The sequence below is a fragment of the Salmo trutta genome, chromosome 13 (genome assembly GCF_901001165.1).
Source record: "Salmo trutta chromosome 13, fSalTru1.1, whole genome shotgun sequence".
Classification (NCBI taxonomy): domain Eukaryota; kingdom Metazoa; phylum Chordata; class Actinopteri; order Salmoniformes; family Salmonidae; genus Salmo; species Salmo trutta.
Window position 1 is genome coordinate 66914852 of NC_042969.1, and position 17681 is coordinate 66932532.

The following is a 17681-nucleotide window of genomic DNA, read 5'->3' on the forward strand; positions in this document are numbered from 1 at the left end:
GCACTGTGCCATGCCAGGGGATGGTCTGGTTAATATAGCACTGTGCCATGCCAGGGGATGGTCTGGTTAATATAGCACTGTGTCATGCCAGGGGATGGTCTGGTTAATATAGCACTGTGTCATGCCAGGGGATGGTCTGGTTAATATAGCACTGTGCCATGCCAGGGGATGGTCTGGTTAATATAGCACTGTGCCATGCCAGGGGATGGTCTGGTTAATATAGCACTGTGCCATGCCAGGGGATGGTCTGGTTAATATAGCACTGTGCCATGCCAGGGGATGGTCTGGTTAATATAGCACTGTGTCATGCCAGGGGATGGTCTGGTTAATATAGCACTGTGCCATGCCAGGGGATGGTCTGGTTAATATAGCACTGTGTCATGCCAGGGGATGGTCTGGTTAATATAGCACTGTGCCATGCCAGGGGATGGTCTGGTTAATATAGCACTGTGCCATGCCAGGGGATGGTCTGGTTAATATAGCACTGTGTCATGCCAGGGGATGGTCTGGTTAATATAGCACTGTGCCATGCCAGGGGATGGTCTGGTTAATATAGCACTGTGCCATGCCAGGGGATGGTCTGGTTAATATAGCACTGTGCCATGCCAGGGTATGGTCTGGTTAATATAGCACTGTGTCATGCCAGGGGATGGTCTGGTTAATATAGCACTGTGCCATGCCAGGGGATGGTCTGGTTAATATAGCACTGTGCCATGCCAGGGGATGGTCTGGTTAATATAGCACTGTGTCATGCCAGGGGATGGTCTGGTTAATATAGCACTGTGCCATGCCAGGGGATGGTCTGGTTAATATAGCACTGTGCCATGCCAGGGGATGGTCTGGTTAATATAGCACTGTGCCATGCCAGGGTATGGTCTGGTTAATATAGCACTGTGCCATGCCAGGGGATGGTCTGGTTAATATAGCACTGTGTCATGCCAGGGGATGGTCTGGTTAATATAGCACTGTGCCATGCCAGGGGATGGTCTGGTTAATATAGCACTGTGCCATGCCAGGGGATGGTCTGGTTAATATAGCACTGTGTCATGCCAGGGGATGGTCTGGTTAATATAGCACTGTGCCATGCCAGGGGATGGTCTGGTTAATATAGCACTGTGCCATGCCAGGGGATGGTCTGGTTAATATAGCACTGTGCCAGGGGATGGTCTGGTTAATATAGCACTGTGCCATGCCAGGGGATGATCTGGTTAATATAGCACTGTGCCATGCCAGGGGATGGTCTGGTTAATATAGCACTGTGCCATGCCAGGGGATGGTCTGGTTAATATAGCACTGTGCCATGCCAGGGGATGGTCTGGTTAATATAGCACTGTGCCATGCCAGGGGATGATCTGGTTAATATAGCACTGTGCCATGCCAGGGGATGGTCTGGTTAATATAGCACTGTGCCATGCCAGGGGATGGTCTGGTTAATATAGCACTGTGCCATGCCAGGGGATGGTCTGGTTAATATAGCACTGTGCCATGCCAGGGGATGGTCTGGTTAATATAGCACTGTGCCATGCCAGGGGATGGTCTGGTTAATATAGCACTGTGCCATGCCAGGGGATGATCTGGTTAATATAGCACTGTGCCAGGGGATGGTCTGGTTAATATAGCACTGTGCCATGCCAGGGGATGGTCTGGTTAATATAGCACTGTGCTATGCCAGGGGATGGTCTGGTTAATATAGCACTGTGCCAGGGGATGGTCTGGTTAATATAGCACTGTGCCATGCCAGGGGATGGTCTGTGTTAATATAGCACTGTGCCATGCCAGGGGATGGTCTGGTTAATATAGCACTGTGCCAGGGGATGGTCTGGTTAATATAGCACTGTGCCATGCCAGGGGATGGTCTGTGTTAATATAGCACTGTGCCATGCCAGGGGATGGTCTGGTTAATATAGCACTGTGTCATGCCAGGGGATGGTCTGGTTAATATAGCACTGTGCCATGCCAGGGGATGGTCTGGTTAATATAGCACTGTGCCATGCCAGGGGATGGTCTGGTTAATATAGCACTGTGCCATGCCAGGGGATGGTCTGGTTAATATAGCACTGTGCCATGCCAGGGGATGGTCTGGTTAATATAGCACTGTGCCATGCCAGGGGATGGTCTGGTTAATATAGCACTGTGCCATGCCAGGGGATGGTCTGGTTAATATAGCACTGTGCCATGCCAGGGGATGATCTGGTTAATATAGCACTGTGCCAGGGGATGGTCTGGTTAATATAGCACTGTGCCATGCCAGGGGATGGTCTGGTTAATATAGCACTGTGCTATGCCAGGGGATGGTCTGGTTAATATAGCACTGTGCCAGGGGATGGTCTGGTTAATATAGCACTGTGCCATGCCAGGGGATGGTCTGTGTTAATATAGCACTGTGCCATGCCACGGGATGGTCTGGTTAATATAGCACTGTGCCAGGGGATGGTCTGGTTAATATAGCACTGTGCCATGCCAGGGGATGGTCTGTGTTAATATAGCACTGTGCCATGCCAGGGGATGGTCTGGTTAATATAGCACTGTGTCATGCCAGGGGATGGTCTGGTTAATATAGCACTGTGCCATGCCAGGGGATGGTCTGGTTAATATAGCACTGTGCCATGCCAGGGGATGGTCTGGTTAATATAGCACTGTGCCAGGGGATGGTCTGGTTAATATAGCACTGTGCCAGGGGATGGTCTGGTTAATATAGCACTGTGCCATGCCAGGGGATGGTCTGGTTAATATAGCACTGTGCCATGCCAGGGGATGGTCTGGTTAATATAGCACTGTGCCATGCCAGGGGATGGTCTGGTTAATATAGCACTGTGCCATGCCAGGGGATGGTCTGGTTAATATAGCACTGTGCCATGCCAGGGGATGGTCTGGTTAATATAGCACTGTGCCATGCCAGGGGATGGTCTGGTTAATATAGCACTGTGTCATGCCAGGGGATGGTCTGGTTAATATAGCACTGTGCCATGCCAGGGGATGGTCTGGTTAATATAGCACTGTGCCAGGGGATGGTCTGGTTAATATAGCACTGTGTCATGCCAGGGGATGGTCTGGTTAATATAGCACTGTGCCATGCCAGGGTATGGTCTGGTTAATATAGCACTGTGCCAGGGGATGGTCTGGTTAATATAGCACTGTGTCATGCCAGGGGATGGTCTGGTTAATATAGCACTGTGCCATGCCAGGGTATGGTCTGGTTAATATAGCACTGTGCCATGCCAGGGGATGGTCTGGTTAATATAGCACTGTGCCATGCCAGGGGAGGGTCTGGTTAATATAGCACTGTGTCATGCCAGGGGATGGTCTGGTTAATATAGCACTGTGCCATGCCAGGGTATGGTCTGGTTAATATAGCACTGTGCCATGCCAGGGGATGGTCTGGTTAATATAGCACTGTGCCATGCCAGGGGAGGGTCTGGTTAATATAGCACTGTGTCATACCAGGGGATGGTCTGGTTAATATAGCACTGTGCCATGCCAGGGGATGGTCTGGTTAATATAGCACTGTGTCATACCAGGGGATGGTCTGGTTAATATAGCACTGTGTCATACCAGGGGATGGTCTGGTTAATATAGCACTGTGCCATGCCAGGGGAGGGTCTGGTTAATATAGCACTGTGTCATACCAGGGGATGGTCTGGTTAATATAGCACTGTGCCATGCCAGGGGATGGTCTGGTTAATATAGCACTGTGCCATGCCAGGGGATGATCTGGTTAATATAGCACTGTGCCATGCCAGGGGATGGTCTGGTTAATATAGCACTGTGCCATGCCAGGGGAGGGTCTGGTTAATATAGCACTGTGTCATACCAGGGGATGGTCTGGTTAATATAGCACTGTGCCAGGAGATGGTCTGTGTGGAAGATGAGGTTGCTGATGTTCCCATTTTCATAATAGTCAGCAAAAAGTCCTGGTTTTCCATAAGGAGCTTTGTTTTGTTCTCTTCGTGTCTTATCATTCTCTACATACACAGGGTTCTGTATTTAATTACCTCTGAACAGCGGGAGGCAGCTTCTAAGGCCTCTCCATTTGGTTGGAGTAGACTGTGCGACTCACCTGCCATTGTTGGGCTGAAGGGCTTTGATACCTCTCACTTGACACGTCAGTGCTAATTGAAGTTGTATCAAGCTTGGTAGCCTTAACTTGGCATTCAGAGTCCTTATAATCATTATAAAATAATGTAATGTATCTTTCTCCTTGACTTTTGGAAATAAAATATAGCTTCAGACTAAACATTACTCACTCAGTTCCAGCTTGGATGGTGTTTTCAGGTTTCTGTTGTTTTTCAGAGCATTTGCTGTATAGTTTTGGAATAATAATCTTTGGTAGTCTCTCTGAGAAAAACACAGCCATTTGTTGTTCTGTAGATATTTATTTCGGTTTGCTCTGTCATTTGGGGAGAACTGCAGTAGAACTGACAGGCATTAATGGCAGGGACCTAGAAGGCTGTGTCTCAGAACATAAACACATAAACTGGATAAAATAGCCTCAAACATAACACTGGCCATAACGAAGCATTGCTGTCATCAGGAAAGTGAATCATAGCCGAGTTTATTAACGTTAAGTGAACATAAACATGATAAATTAAGTGAAACTGACTGTAGACTGAAATTAAAAAAAATTGGTCTCATGCTACTTCAGTCTAGTGCCAAGAGAGAAGTAGTAGTTCAAGTTATTTAAAGATTAAAGGGTTTAGGTTTATGGGAATTGATGTCATTGCAGCTTTGGATTGTGTGTTAGTGTAGGCGATGATGTTGACGGATATGACAGTGATGATGATGATGAAAACGGTGGTGGTGGTGATGATGACGAAGATGACATAGGACACAGATGCAGTCCTTACCTGTGTGTGAGCGCAGGTGGCGTTTGAGGGTGGTGTGGCTGGGGAAGGTGTGGTCACAGTGGCTGCAGACGTAGCTGTGCATCCCTGCATGGACCTCCATGTGCTGCTGCAGAGCCTTCTGGGTCTGGAACCGCTTGGCACACAGCAGACAAAACACTGCCATGTCTGTCCCTGGAGACCACACAGAGACACAGACACAGTTATTTCAGGACCAAACATACACTCAGTGGGGAAACTGGATCACTCAACTCTGAGCCTGAGTGTTCTGAGGAGAACACTTCTTTCAAAGAGCAAAGTGTTTCTACCTAAACTAACCCCCTTGACAGGCGTGAAATACATTCAGTTTGACTTTATACACTTTTCTGACTGAAGTCATGGTCTTTTCGCGATTTTTTTTAACACAATACACAGGATGCTGGAACTGTCAATCACATAATCAATGCCTTCTCCTTATAGGATGTTAAAAGCGGAATTATTCTCCTCAATCCCCATCAAGCCTGTGTTCAAGCAGCCTCTGAAGTCCTCTGTGTCTGTTTACAGAGAGAGGCTGATAGAAGCTCCACCCTGAACGATGCCTACACTATGAGCTATGTGCTGAATGTTAAGTAGTGATATCAAGCCATTAAAGGCAGGACTGCAGGAAAAACACAATCCTTTTAATCCTGTGTGTGACCTGGCATCACTTTGGGGCTGCTCTCCTGTTGCACTGAGAATGGAGCGGAATACAGATAGGGAAACACAGGCTAGTTTTACTCATACAGGATCTGTGAAGAACCACCATTAAATACATTCACACACATTATACAGGGTTCTTACTTGTTCTTAACACTATTGAATGACCCCTTTGCTTATCCCTCTCATGAAAATCCAGATGTGACGTAGGACTGAATAATCAGTTCATCGGGTAATCAATTCCACTGATAATAATGTATGAGTCTTGCAGAGAGGTGGCTAATGTTAGGTTATGATGTCGGTATTTCTCTGTCTGCTCGGGTTTGGGATCATTTACAAAGCAGGTCCCATTGCTCACGACTCGGATTCAATCAGACATCTCCAGCGGTGGATCATTAGTAAACAGGAGGCTATGCCAGATTTTCATTGGAATTCAAGTGGGGTTGCTGAGTTGCATTTAAAATGCAGTCTGATGAGGTCCACTAAATCAAATCATTTGTTACTGTTATTGAAGTGCCTTGAGGCAACTGCCAATTAAATTGGAATTAGTACAGGAAAGAGATACAGCACACTCACACTAAGACAGGAGATTGTCAGACAGTGTTTGGAGTTCAATCAAGTTAACAGACAAGGATATTTATAGTCAATAATTCCAACAATTTCAGCAATAAATCATAGTATCTCTCTATTGTTTACCGTTTTCCTGCAATCCACATACCAACATTTCTCCCAAATGTTTATTTTATTTTAGTCATGATTACTCCCAGATACATTTCACTTATTGAACCACTACAAAACCTACTCTGAGTGAGTCAGTCAGTATCTTAGTGCCTCACATTACACGTGGTCCTCTTCACAAACAACTGGGAATACACAACATGAAAGGCATAGCTTACATCAGGCCTAATTTATAGGATAAAATGTGTCACTAATATTCAGAATATTTCTTAGATTACATGCATCTGTGTTATTTTGATTTTCTCTCTCATTATTAGATATTGATCATGGGACTTGATGGAATTAAAGTAGGCTATGAGCTTGCTGTGATTTGCCCTAAACTGAACTAGGAGAATTTAGCATTACTTCTACTCAATAACAAAGAGAGAAGATGAGAGATGTTCTCCACTCCACACAATGCAGCAGAAAGATGGCCTACTGGAATGCACTGCACCTTTTAACTAGCTTTATTCCAGTGGCCATCTATTTTCACAATAGAAACACAATGTGGTTCGGACCCTCAATGGCCAGATCCATTAGTCATAGGCTCTTCATGCAACTCCTACACTTCCAGGCTTTGTGTAGTAGCCTAATGATCAGGGCTTTTCTCACCCACGGATCACAATGTATTACCGATGGACAAAAGATCTTCCCTGTACCGCCCCCAACCCTGACTAGACAGGAAAGCTTCTCTATTATGTCTTTCTTTAGTTTCAGATTTTTTCTAAAGAAGCAGAGCTACCTCTTGACTGGAATGCACCAACAATCTAGGCTAAATAAACATGTATCCTGAAAAGTAAAAAGACCTTTAGGAACTGCAGAATCCATTCTGTGCTGCTTGACCGGTGGTACTAAATGAAGAATAATCTAAGAAAAATGTGTCAAGCCATTCAATCTCAATGCGCCAGCAGGGGGAGTGCTCTCTACTCTTCTACTCCCTCTAGCCTCCAACATGCTGGATAGGACCTCAAATGATACAGTACCATAAGTTACTTCTGCAGTTCTGTATGATTTTCCTCAGAAAATGTTCTCACTCAGTATCATTCCTCAGCTCTTCTCATTCATTCATTCTTGAAATGACCATTTAATGACCATTCCCATAAGTCTGCATTCTGCCTATTTTGAGCACTGAACCATTAAACAGTATGGATTCATTCTTGTTCTACTTGTCATGTCCTGCTTCTAGACACTCAGATGCTCAGTCAATACCCTCTCATCCCACTGCCATGACAATAATGTGAAACTGTCAAAACAAAAGTTCTCGCTTAACAATGGTCTCAGTCCCAACTCCACAGTGACAACTCCTTGAGTAATAGAGTAGTTACCAGAAACAACTCAACTTCATTAAAAGAAAATAACAGAAGCACTAATACAAATAGTCCCTTAAATAAAATCAGTAGATAAAAGCGACAGAGTCAGAGGTGCAGCACATACAGTATGTATCTATGCTGACATTCATTAGTTTGATGACTACCTGCACTAGTGCACTCTGTTAACTTTCACACCTAAACACTTGCTTTCACAGCATCTTTTTCCAGTAGGCTTTGCTCCTTAGTGCAGAGCAGCCTTTCTGTGAGAAAACACAATCTCCAGTAGGCATGCCACTGCCCCCACTGCCCCCTGCTTTCTCACCCTTAACCAGACAAAGGGAATGGGATTTGGTCTTCTGACCTCTTGACCCTAGGTCCTCAATGCGGTAAACACCATGTAATCAATGGTATTCCTCAAAGGCTGGATGGCTGACTGAGCATTGTGCATCTATTGAGTCACACAGGGGAGGGGCCTTGCAGACATTCCACAGAGAAAGATTATTTAACTTCAGTATAGTTTCTCTCAGTAAACTTTAGATAGACAGTGTATACAGAACTAAAACTAAACTCATTCCAGAGTTCCTATGTTCCAATCGGAAAAAATAGGTGCCAAGAAACAAGACATTTCATAAAATAATTCTAGCCGGGAGAAGGGCAGTTCAGCCTGATAGTTTAATTAAACGTCAACCGTTTATCAGATCAGAGATCAGAACATGACATGGGAGCATTTACATAACAGCCTGTCAATAGTCCAACTAAGGCAGGGAACACAGAGGAAGTGGCTCAACAGACAAAAACATGTCTCTAGGCAACCAGATTGGATCATAGCCCTCCTTGGGGTGAAGTGTTCAAACTAATCCCTCCATTCACAAATAAGCAAAGCCTGTTCCTTTTCTAAAGACCAACAAAAGTTTTCCCACCCTGTGAATCTCACAGTAACCCCACTGCAAATTGAACAAGGGATTGCATAATGTTTATACAGATCTCTGTAATGTTAACCGTCTTAGGTTTAGTTCACCATAGATCTCCATCTAATCTCATTGGTCTGTGTTAACAGCACGTTTCTGTGCAGGTCTCACCATAACTACACTACAAAGCAACCATGGACTGCTCCTTTAAACCAGTATACAAAAGAAGGTATAAATAGTTCTAGAGCTGTTTTGCTCAACCTACACAGTGGCTCTGGGAAATATTGAGCTATGAAGCCAAAGAGTTGAAACTAATTTTCTTCAGATCGTTGAAAGAGTTGAAAGTACTATGCCACACTCTTTAAAGAGCTTGCTTATTGGGTTAAGTCAGATTCACTGAAAGGAGCTATAACGGACTGGCTCAACATCAAGGCGCTATGAGTAAAACTCCTAATATGGCTCACCTCAGCATGTTCACTCACTAGCTGCCCCTGTGACCCAGTTACACATATGCACTATGTACATTACACTGAGCAATGAGCACCAGACCTTATATGACCCAGTGCCTTCCCTATGAGTAAAATATGTTGAAAATATGTATTTTTGGTTGAAAAGACGTTGACAAGACATAGGAAATATGTCTTTCAACCAATTTTGCACACTGGGTTCAGACTGGGTCCCTGTAGACTACATGTTATGATAAGTCTAGAGACAGACAGTAACCATACAGAACCTCAGATGATCCCAGGTAGGCCAGCCACTGATCAGCAGACCGCTAATCTACCAGAGTGAGGAACAACCAGCTCAATAATTAATGCAACAAGACATACGTTGCTGGTGTTTAACCACCATTCCATCTTCCATGGCCCGTTTCATTGAGGTCACCTGCTGTCTCCAATCTGGATGCTTAGCATATTTTGCCAATAGCATTCACCATAAAGTACATGAAGACAGAGTAGAAGCCTACAGGGCCTGAATGACTGGACTAGCACTAGGCAGTGTGTACTTTGTAGCTAGAGGCCAGCAAAATAGACTGGGGTGTAAGTAGAGTACAGTATGACTCAGTACTTGAAGATCTGTACCAACGATTAGCTATTTATAAGTGGAATGGGGGTATACATTTCAACCGATTGCATATTCATTATTGTGAATGCAGCTTGCACAATAATTATTGCGCAATTAGATGAGGTCTATTTCATTGAGAAGTGGCTATGCTATGCACATAAGCAGTATTGAATGTACAAGAAAGTGTGATGGAGTAGGATGTGTTCTCTGTATAATAGGGGTTATGTGTACTGTGGACATTCAGTACAGGAAGTGTTTATGTGTAGGATAAGGGCAGCTGTTTGTAAGAACACACAAAGACAGCACTCTTAGGCCCTTCTCCTGCAGGCAAGGTGGCAGAATGGTTAGCCACTATGTTCTGCACCATGTCCAGTCCATTACTACGCTCTATGATTTGCTTACATTTTCCAAAACTGTTCAAACAAGATGATACCACAGAGAACCTAGCTAACATGGTCTAATGAAATAAGGTCATTGTTGCTTGAGACAGTTCCATTATTTTATTTTGGGCACTCACAAGTAGGTCAGAGGCAAAGCAGACAGCGACTGTGACAGAGAGGGCTGTGGCGAAGATGGAGTAAACAGCACCACATGATGTTGTTTTCCTGGGAGTCCTGGCATCCAATGCCACCAACCCTTCCAACCAATGCCCTCAGGAACTCCCCCCTAACCAGCCACTTAATGCCAACCCACGGCCACTCACCTCTGACATTCACATTGCCAAAACACACTCTCACTCACTGAAAATGAGCTAGGCTCTGCAGTGCAGTCTCTGTAGCGTGATTGATATGAGAGCCAACCAGGTCTTTGTCAGGTAGGGGTGTTTTTCTTCTTGGGGAGAATAGATCAGTAAACTAAAGGGCTATGGCTGCTAAGGTCTGACCTGTGATAATGTCTGTTTGGCTTCCTGGCATACTGTCACATTTCTTTTTTATTTTATTTTATTTAACTAGGCAAGTCAGTCAAGAACAAATTCTTATTTACGATGACGGGCCTACCCTGGCCTAACCCAGACGACGCGGGGCCGTCCCTATGGGACTCCCAATCACAGCCGGATGTGATACAGCTTGGACATGGCGATATACAAAGCCATGGTAACAAGATTCATTCAGCCAGTGATCTGAAAGGTTATAAACCCAGGATGTGTTGAAAGTATAATCAAAAGAGGATCATAGCGCACTCAAAGTTTGATTGGTGCGTTAAACCAGTGAATCCTTCTTCAGTGTTTAAGTTACACACTGAAGAAGGCAAATAAGCAGAAATGTCTGTTTTTGCGATCCTGATGCAGTAAGAATATATATTTTTTTAAAGAAGTAAGCTTTATGTGACATCTTTTTGAGTGCAGAAGACCTGTCACACTTTTTCGTTTGTGTTGAAAGTATAAGAACATACAATGAATGCATATTCTAAAAGAGAATGTGTACAGTAGCTGAATTCCCTAAAACTACCAAACAGCTCCAAAAAAATCATACCATTCTGGTCTGAGCACAAAGTGTACAAAGTGGCAGTAAGAGGGTTATTTATCACACTAGACCAAGTTGAGATCATTACAAAATGAGTGAGTAATGCCCTCCTGTACTCTGCACTAGATACACTGCCAAGCCGATAACTGACCCCTGGATGTTTACAACCTGAAGGAGAGGAGGTAGAAACTTTAGGCATCGTTAACACCCCTCCATGTCCACAGGCATTAACTATTCATATTGTGTGTGGCACCTGGAGTTACAGTTACATGCCAATGCTTCGGAGCGGGTTATCAGCTTTCTCTGACAGTAGCAGAAAAGGTGTGGATTCTGACACTCATTGTGGATCGACTGTAGGGTTTGTCTAAGATGAGGTAGAGCTTAATTTAGATACTGTAATGACTGGGATTCAGGCACTGGGAGAGGGTCTGAATTTTTGGAAGGAAGACAAATATAGGCAGCTTTTATTTCAACCTCATTTGTGTAACTTCGGTAGGAGATACCCAGTCATCTGATTAGAGGACTGTCTCGCTAATTAAAACAACTAGGTTTCAGAATAGTTCCCAGGAACTGATGTCCATTATCTTCTGAGCTGGAGAGGATAAATAGAATCTATCACCATGAGATCATTCCCAAACAAAATGTGTTGATCCAAGTTGTTGACGTGAGTCAGAGCCATAGAGTAACAACCCTCTGGGCTCCTCACACACATAGCCTAGATGCATGGCATATCTATGACACTGCCATGTACTTGCAGTGCGGCCTAGGCTTGCCTGGCGTGCCAGGCTTGCCGGCACCGTGGTAAATAGGCATGCACCCACACGGGATACCAGGAGATATTAGTTGGTGATATCTGAGAGGGCCTTCCTGTCCTCGCTAGCCGCTGATAAATTATGGAGCAACATGACAGGGACAGTTTAACCCTGCCAGCACAATAACAAGGATGTTAATCCCCATAGTCATATGTTTATTAACCACTTTTTTGAATAAGCAGCAAGACAGACAGAATACATTACATAAGCGGACCTCAAACAGTGTCTTGTCAATTGTTGCCTGCTTGTTTAAGGGTTGTGAATGAGTGTTTGTGAGTCATTGGGTACCTGTAAGTTTTCAAGCTATGTTTGTCTGTGTGTGTCTGTGTGTCTGTCTGTCAGACAGTACCTGTGTGCGTGTGTCTGTGTGTCTGTCATACAGTACCTGTGTGTGTCTGTCTGTGGGCCTCCAGAGCGTCTTCAGCAGAGAATGTAGCTCCACACTGATCACACACCAGGGCCTCAGCTCCAGCTGCAGGGGGACATCTCAGTTATGTGTCATCATCAAACACTTAACATATGGTGTACATTCTTTTGTGAGATGTAAACATTGAAGTATACAGTAATTTGTACAAAATAATTATGCTCATGCTGTAGAGGGCGCAACTGAATTTGATGGATGGAATTCATGGTTATGGCAACCAATCAACATCTGAATCTCAGTTGGCTATAAAAGCTCCACTTTTACTTCCGATTCAAACCACATTTTTAAAAGGTGAGAAAGCTGTTGGATTAAAACCCATATCAAACCTTGAGCCAATGCAATGCTCTATTTAAAAGTCCCTAAGTAACCATCCTCTTTTGTATACACTTTTGGTTGTTTACAGTTACATAAGGAGTCACACAGAGTAAAAAAGACCAGAACCCAGTGGAAAAAACACAACTCTGGCCAAACAAAGGCACCAGACAGTGTTCCATGGCCTCTCTATTTCACAGTGAGGAGCTGAGCTGAAGAGTTGTATTTACCCTGTTATCAGGCTCTGAACAGTGCACGGCCTGTCTGCCTGAGTTGACACAGAAGGACTGGGTGTTCTGTGCACAGCAGACGATCTGAGCCTGCGGCACAGGCCTTTATCAGAAACCCTCCAGAGTCAACACTCCCTAGCCATCTCCCTCAGTAACACACAGCACCCTGCTCACCTTTGGAATGCCCTTGTCTTTTCCTATGAAGAGATCAGAGAAGACAAGGCCACTGACACCACTCAGCTGTAGGAGATGCCAGTTGTTCTGACAAATGGGGATTCTGTACACACACACACACACACACACACACACGCACACACACACACACACACGCACACACACACACACACACAGAATATACTCTCCCAGCTGTTTGGATGTGGGCTGGCTAGTGGTGAGATGTAAATCGGTTTCAGATCCATACTGGCCCAGGGCTCATTCACTGATCTATTTTCTGCTCAGCTGGCTTTAAATGAAGTTAAAATGACTAATTAAAACGCCCACAAGCTTTGGAAACTGGGAGCGCTACAGCCTAAATGTAGTCCTCTTTCAACTCTCCCCACCTCCCTGTACAGCTGCACTAGTCCCAGTGCTGTAGCTAGCTACAATCACCTCATCCGCAGATTTCACCTCATTTCAGATCTTTGACATTTATCTTGGAAACAAAACATTTCAGCATACTATGTAGCCTTTTCCTCGACGTAGGTAGGTGATGTACTGCAGGGCTGTCCTTGGCTGAGAGAAGCATTTTAAGGACAGTACATTATATGTTGTGTGTTGTGTTCTGTGACAGTGTGTCCAGTGTGTTATGTTCTGTGACAGTGTGTCCAGTGTGTTATATTGGGAGATTGCGCGTGATTAGGGAGGAAGAGAATATAGTGCATTGTCTTGTGCCGTCAAAGGCATGGAGTGTGCTCTCATCCATAAACCATCAAACTGTCTCCAGACGCGGCTGCAATAGTCCTCCATCAAAACACTTTGTCTGGCATACCAAAATACGAGCCAGCATCGAGCTGAATACCAAATCAGCCCATTAGAGCTGTGGTGCACTGGCTCCTTAGCAACCAACAGAGGATCTAAAGGCTGCTATGGGCTATACGGCAACACACAATGACAATGAAATAAGATCAAACTCTTTATTTTTGTGCAATACAGAGACTATATATTTTGTTCATGAATACAAATTAGATGAAAGAAGGTTTCAGAAATCTATTTTGAAATGAAAGATCAAAGTAGCTAAATGATGTGTAACAGGCCTATATTACACACACTATAGCCAGTATGTCTCATCAGGTCATACCGATGCAGACAGGATGAGTAAAGGAGAGTAGCCATTAGCCGACTAGCAGAATACTTACTGTATGTCGTGACCTGATGCAACTATCATTCAGATCATAGAGTTCCAAACATGGATTAAAATGTGTCTACTGTGAGAGATCAGGTAGTTTATGAACACAGTTTGGAGAAAGGGAACCTCTCATCTGTCAGCCATCTCCCATCACTTTTACAGGGATCAGAGGAGAGGAAAGACATGGGTATAGCAGCATTGTGTCTATTCTTCCTTACATCAGAGTGGGGCTTCTGTTTATATTTTAGTTTCATTTTTAAGCCCTCTCTCCGCCTACTCTCCTCCCCTTCTCCTGCTCTATTTTGGATAAAGTGGCTGGGAGAGCAGTCAGGTCTGATTAAGTCGGCGTTTGGGTACAGTGTGTTCCTGGACACACATCTGCGAGCGAGCCATCACACACGCTTCGGAGCACTGGCAGAACACCCAGGCCTGCCGGCAACTGATGATGTCATCACTCAGAGGGACAGAGCTGGCAAGGAGCCAGACAGACTCTCCGAAAACACACACACACACACACACACAGATTCACAGAGAGAAGACAAAGAGAAGACAGAGACACAGAAGATCTGACACATGCAGAGACAGTCTCAGACAGGAGACAGATAGGAGACAGACAATAAGGGGAATACTCTTTCCTATGGATCCTGACATATATACGTGTGACATAATGAAGATGTACATGTGAAAACAGTACAGCTCTATCATGGGTATTCTGAATGGAATTTACTCTGTTATTATCATCATATGGCAGTGTTACCTGAGTGAGAGAGCATGTGCATCCTGAGCCGTACACTGTCTATGAAGCGTTTGCCACAGAACTCACAGCCATGTCCCTTCTCGCCTCCACTGTGCAGCTTCCTGTGGGGACAGAGACAAAAGGATGATGAGCCAATGACTGAGGTCTCAAAAATAGCAGACATGGTGCTCAAAAATGTTTTTGTGCATTTTCTGAAGGGTTTTCAAAAAGCAGCAACATCATTGTCCTTGTACAGAACAGCATGTTTAATTCCATCCTGAAAGTATCCCTCTCGGTGTACTGCTGCATCATTAGAGTAAAGAGGTCTCTAAGAGTCGTGAGTCACACCGTATCACACTGTACGATACAAAAGAAGAACAGACAACATAAAAATATCAGGGATAATTTTAGAAAGCACAATACAAATAAACGTGCTTACACCCACGTACACATACAGGCAGACAGAAGCACAGACACCCACGTACACATACAGACACAGACACCCACATACAGACACAGATAGAAACACAGACACCCACGTACAGACACAGACAGAAGCACAGACACCCACATACACACACAGACACAGACAGAAAGACAGACACACACGTACGCATGGAAATCAAGACACACACTCCTCTCGTAACTAGTACAAAAATAAAAAAACTGACTTTGCCTGCAGCAAACCCCATGATATCATATCATACACGTCCAGCCATGCGAGGCATCATCTGCAATGTTATCCTCATATCCCCCTCTGCAGTACAATGGTCAAACAGCAGTCCTATATACAGTTCTAAACAGACCACAGTCAAATAATAGATTATCTAATACATAGTACCAATAAAATATTATGTCAACAAAACCCGTTACATCAAAATAGAATAGAAAACAATAGGATTTAACAGAAAACTAGGGAAGAGATCCACTATAAACCAGACACCTCATACGATTCCCAGCTTTCTCCTTTAGATAATTCACTTAATCAAAGCTGAAGTTAACCTGTTTAGGATAGGGGGCAGTATTTTTACTGCCGGATAAAAAACGTACCCGATTTAATCTGGTTATTACTCCTGCCCAGAAACGAGAATATGCATATAATTGTTTGATTTGGATAGAAAACACCCTAAAGGTTCTAAAACTGTTTGAATGGTGTCTGTGAGTATAACATAACTCATATGGCAGGCCAAAACCTGAGAAGATTGCATACAGGAAGTGCCCTCTCTGACCATTTCTTGGCCTTCTATAGCCTCTTTATGGAAAATAGAGGATCTCTGCTGTAACGTGACATTTTCTAAGGCTCCCATAGGCTCTCAGAAGGCGCCAGAACGGGGAATGATGACTCTGCAGTCCCTGGCTGAAAAACAGTAGTGCATTTGGATAGTGGTCGATCAGAGAACAATGAAACGGGTGCGCGCGTGCACGTGAAGAGTCCATTTTACATTTTCAGTCTTTGAACGAAAACGACGTCTCCCGGTCAGAATATTATCGTTATTTTACGAGAAAAATCGCATAAAAATAGATTTTAAACAGCGTTTGACATGCTTCGAAGTACGGTAATGGAATATTTTTAAATTTTTTGTCACGATACCCGCCGGCGCGCTACCCTTCGGATAGTGTCTTGAACGCAAGAACAAAACGCTGCTATTTGGATATAACTATGGATTACTTGGAACAAAAACAACATTGGTGTGGAAGTAGAAGTCCTGGGAGTGCATTCTGACGAAGAACAGCAAAGGTAATCAAATTTTTCTTATAGTAAATCTGAGTTTGGTGAGTGCCAAACTTGGTGGGTGTCAAAATAGCTAGCCTGTGATGGCCGGGCTATCTACTCAGAATATTGCAAAATGTGCTTTCACCGAAAAGCTATTTTAAAATCGGACACCACGATTGCATAAAGGAGTTCTGTATCTATAATTCTTAAAATAATTGTTATGTTTTTTTGTGAACGTTGATCGTGAGTAATTTAGTAAATTCACCGGAAGTGTTCGGTGGGTATGCTAGTTCTGAACGTCATATGCTAATGTAAAAAGCTCGTTTTTGATATAAATATGAACTTGATTGAACAAAACATGCATGTATTGCATAACATAATGTCCTAGGAGTGTCATCCGATGAAGATCATCAAAGGTTAGTGCTGCATTTAGCTGTGGTTTTGGTTTTTGTGACATTATATGCTAGCTTGAAAAATGGGTGTGTGATTATTTCTGGCCGGGTACTCTCCTGACATAATATAATGTTTTGTTTTCGTTGTAAAGCCTTTTTGAAATCGGACAATGTGGTTAGATAAAGGAGAGTCTTGTCTTTAAAATGGTGTAAAATAGTCATATGTTTGAAAAATTGAAGTTTTGGGATTTTTGAGGAATTTATCATTCGCGCCACGCCCTATCATTGGATATTGGAGCGGTGTTCCGCTAGCGGAACATCTAGATGTAAGAGGTTAAAGTTCTGAAAAGGTGTGCTATGCCCTAACAAACTTCTCTCTCCCTGTTCTCTCCACTCACAAATGTCAATGTGACTAAAGTGGATGATGCTCAGTGACCTGTCGCCTGACATGGACAAGCTTCATTACAACACCAGCAGTCACCAGAAGGACTGACTCCTCCAACCTTCAAACCTCTGCCTATCTCCATGACTGAGCATTGGCTAGCTAATACCCTGCTGGATGTTCTGTGTCATCAGGCTCTTTCAAACTCTGGAGTGGCACAGGCCAGAAATGTCAACCATCTGCGTGGGAGGAGAAAGGGTAGAAGTTGGTGCTCTGACACTGATGATGGCTTGGTTTATTGATTTAGCAATGGTACCTGAGGACCTGTCTGAAGCTGTAGTAATGTCATGAGTAG

At 44.0% G+C, this 17681-nt stretch overlaps 1 protein-coding gene across 3 annotated transcripts in view; it reads right to left on the bottom strand.

Moving 5' to 3' along the window:
• LOC115206371 (zinc finger and BTB domain-containing protein 16-A) overlaps window positions 1-17681 on the bottom strand; it is a 78989-nt gene that overhangs the window by 51340 nt on the left and 9968 nt on the right. For all 3 annotated transcript variants that reach the window (XR_003880787.1, XM_029773230.1, XM_029773229.1), the window contains exons 3-5: window positions 14860-14960; window positions 12177-12263; window positions 4845-5015 (exon numbers count right to left, since the gene is read on the bottom strand). Coding sequence is in view for 2 of the 3 variants with exons in the window: in XM_029773230.1 (XP_029629090.1) it covers window positions 4845-5015; window positions 12177-12263; window positions 14860-14960 (359 nt within the window). In the remaining variant the exon portion in view is untranslated. The remainder of the gene's footprint in view (window positions 1-4844; window positions 5016-12176; window positions 12264-14859; window positions 14961-17681) is intronic.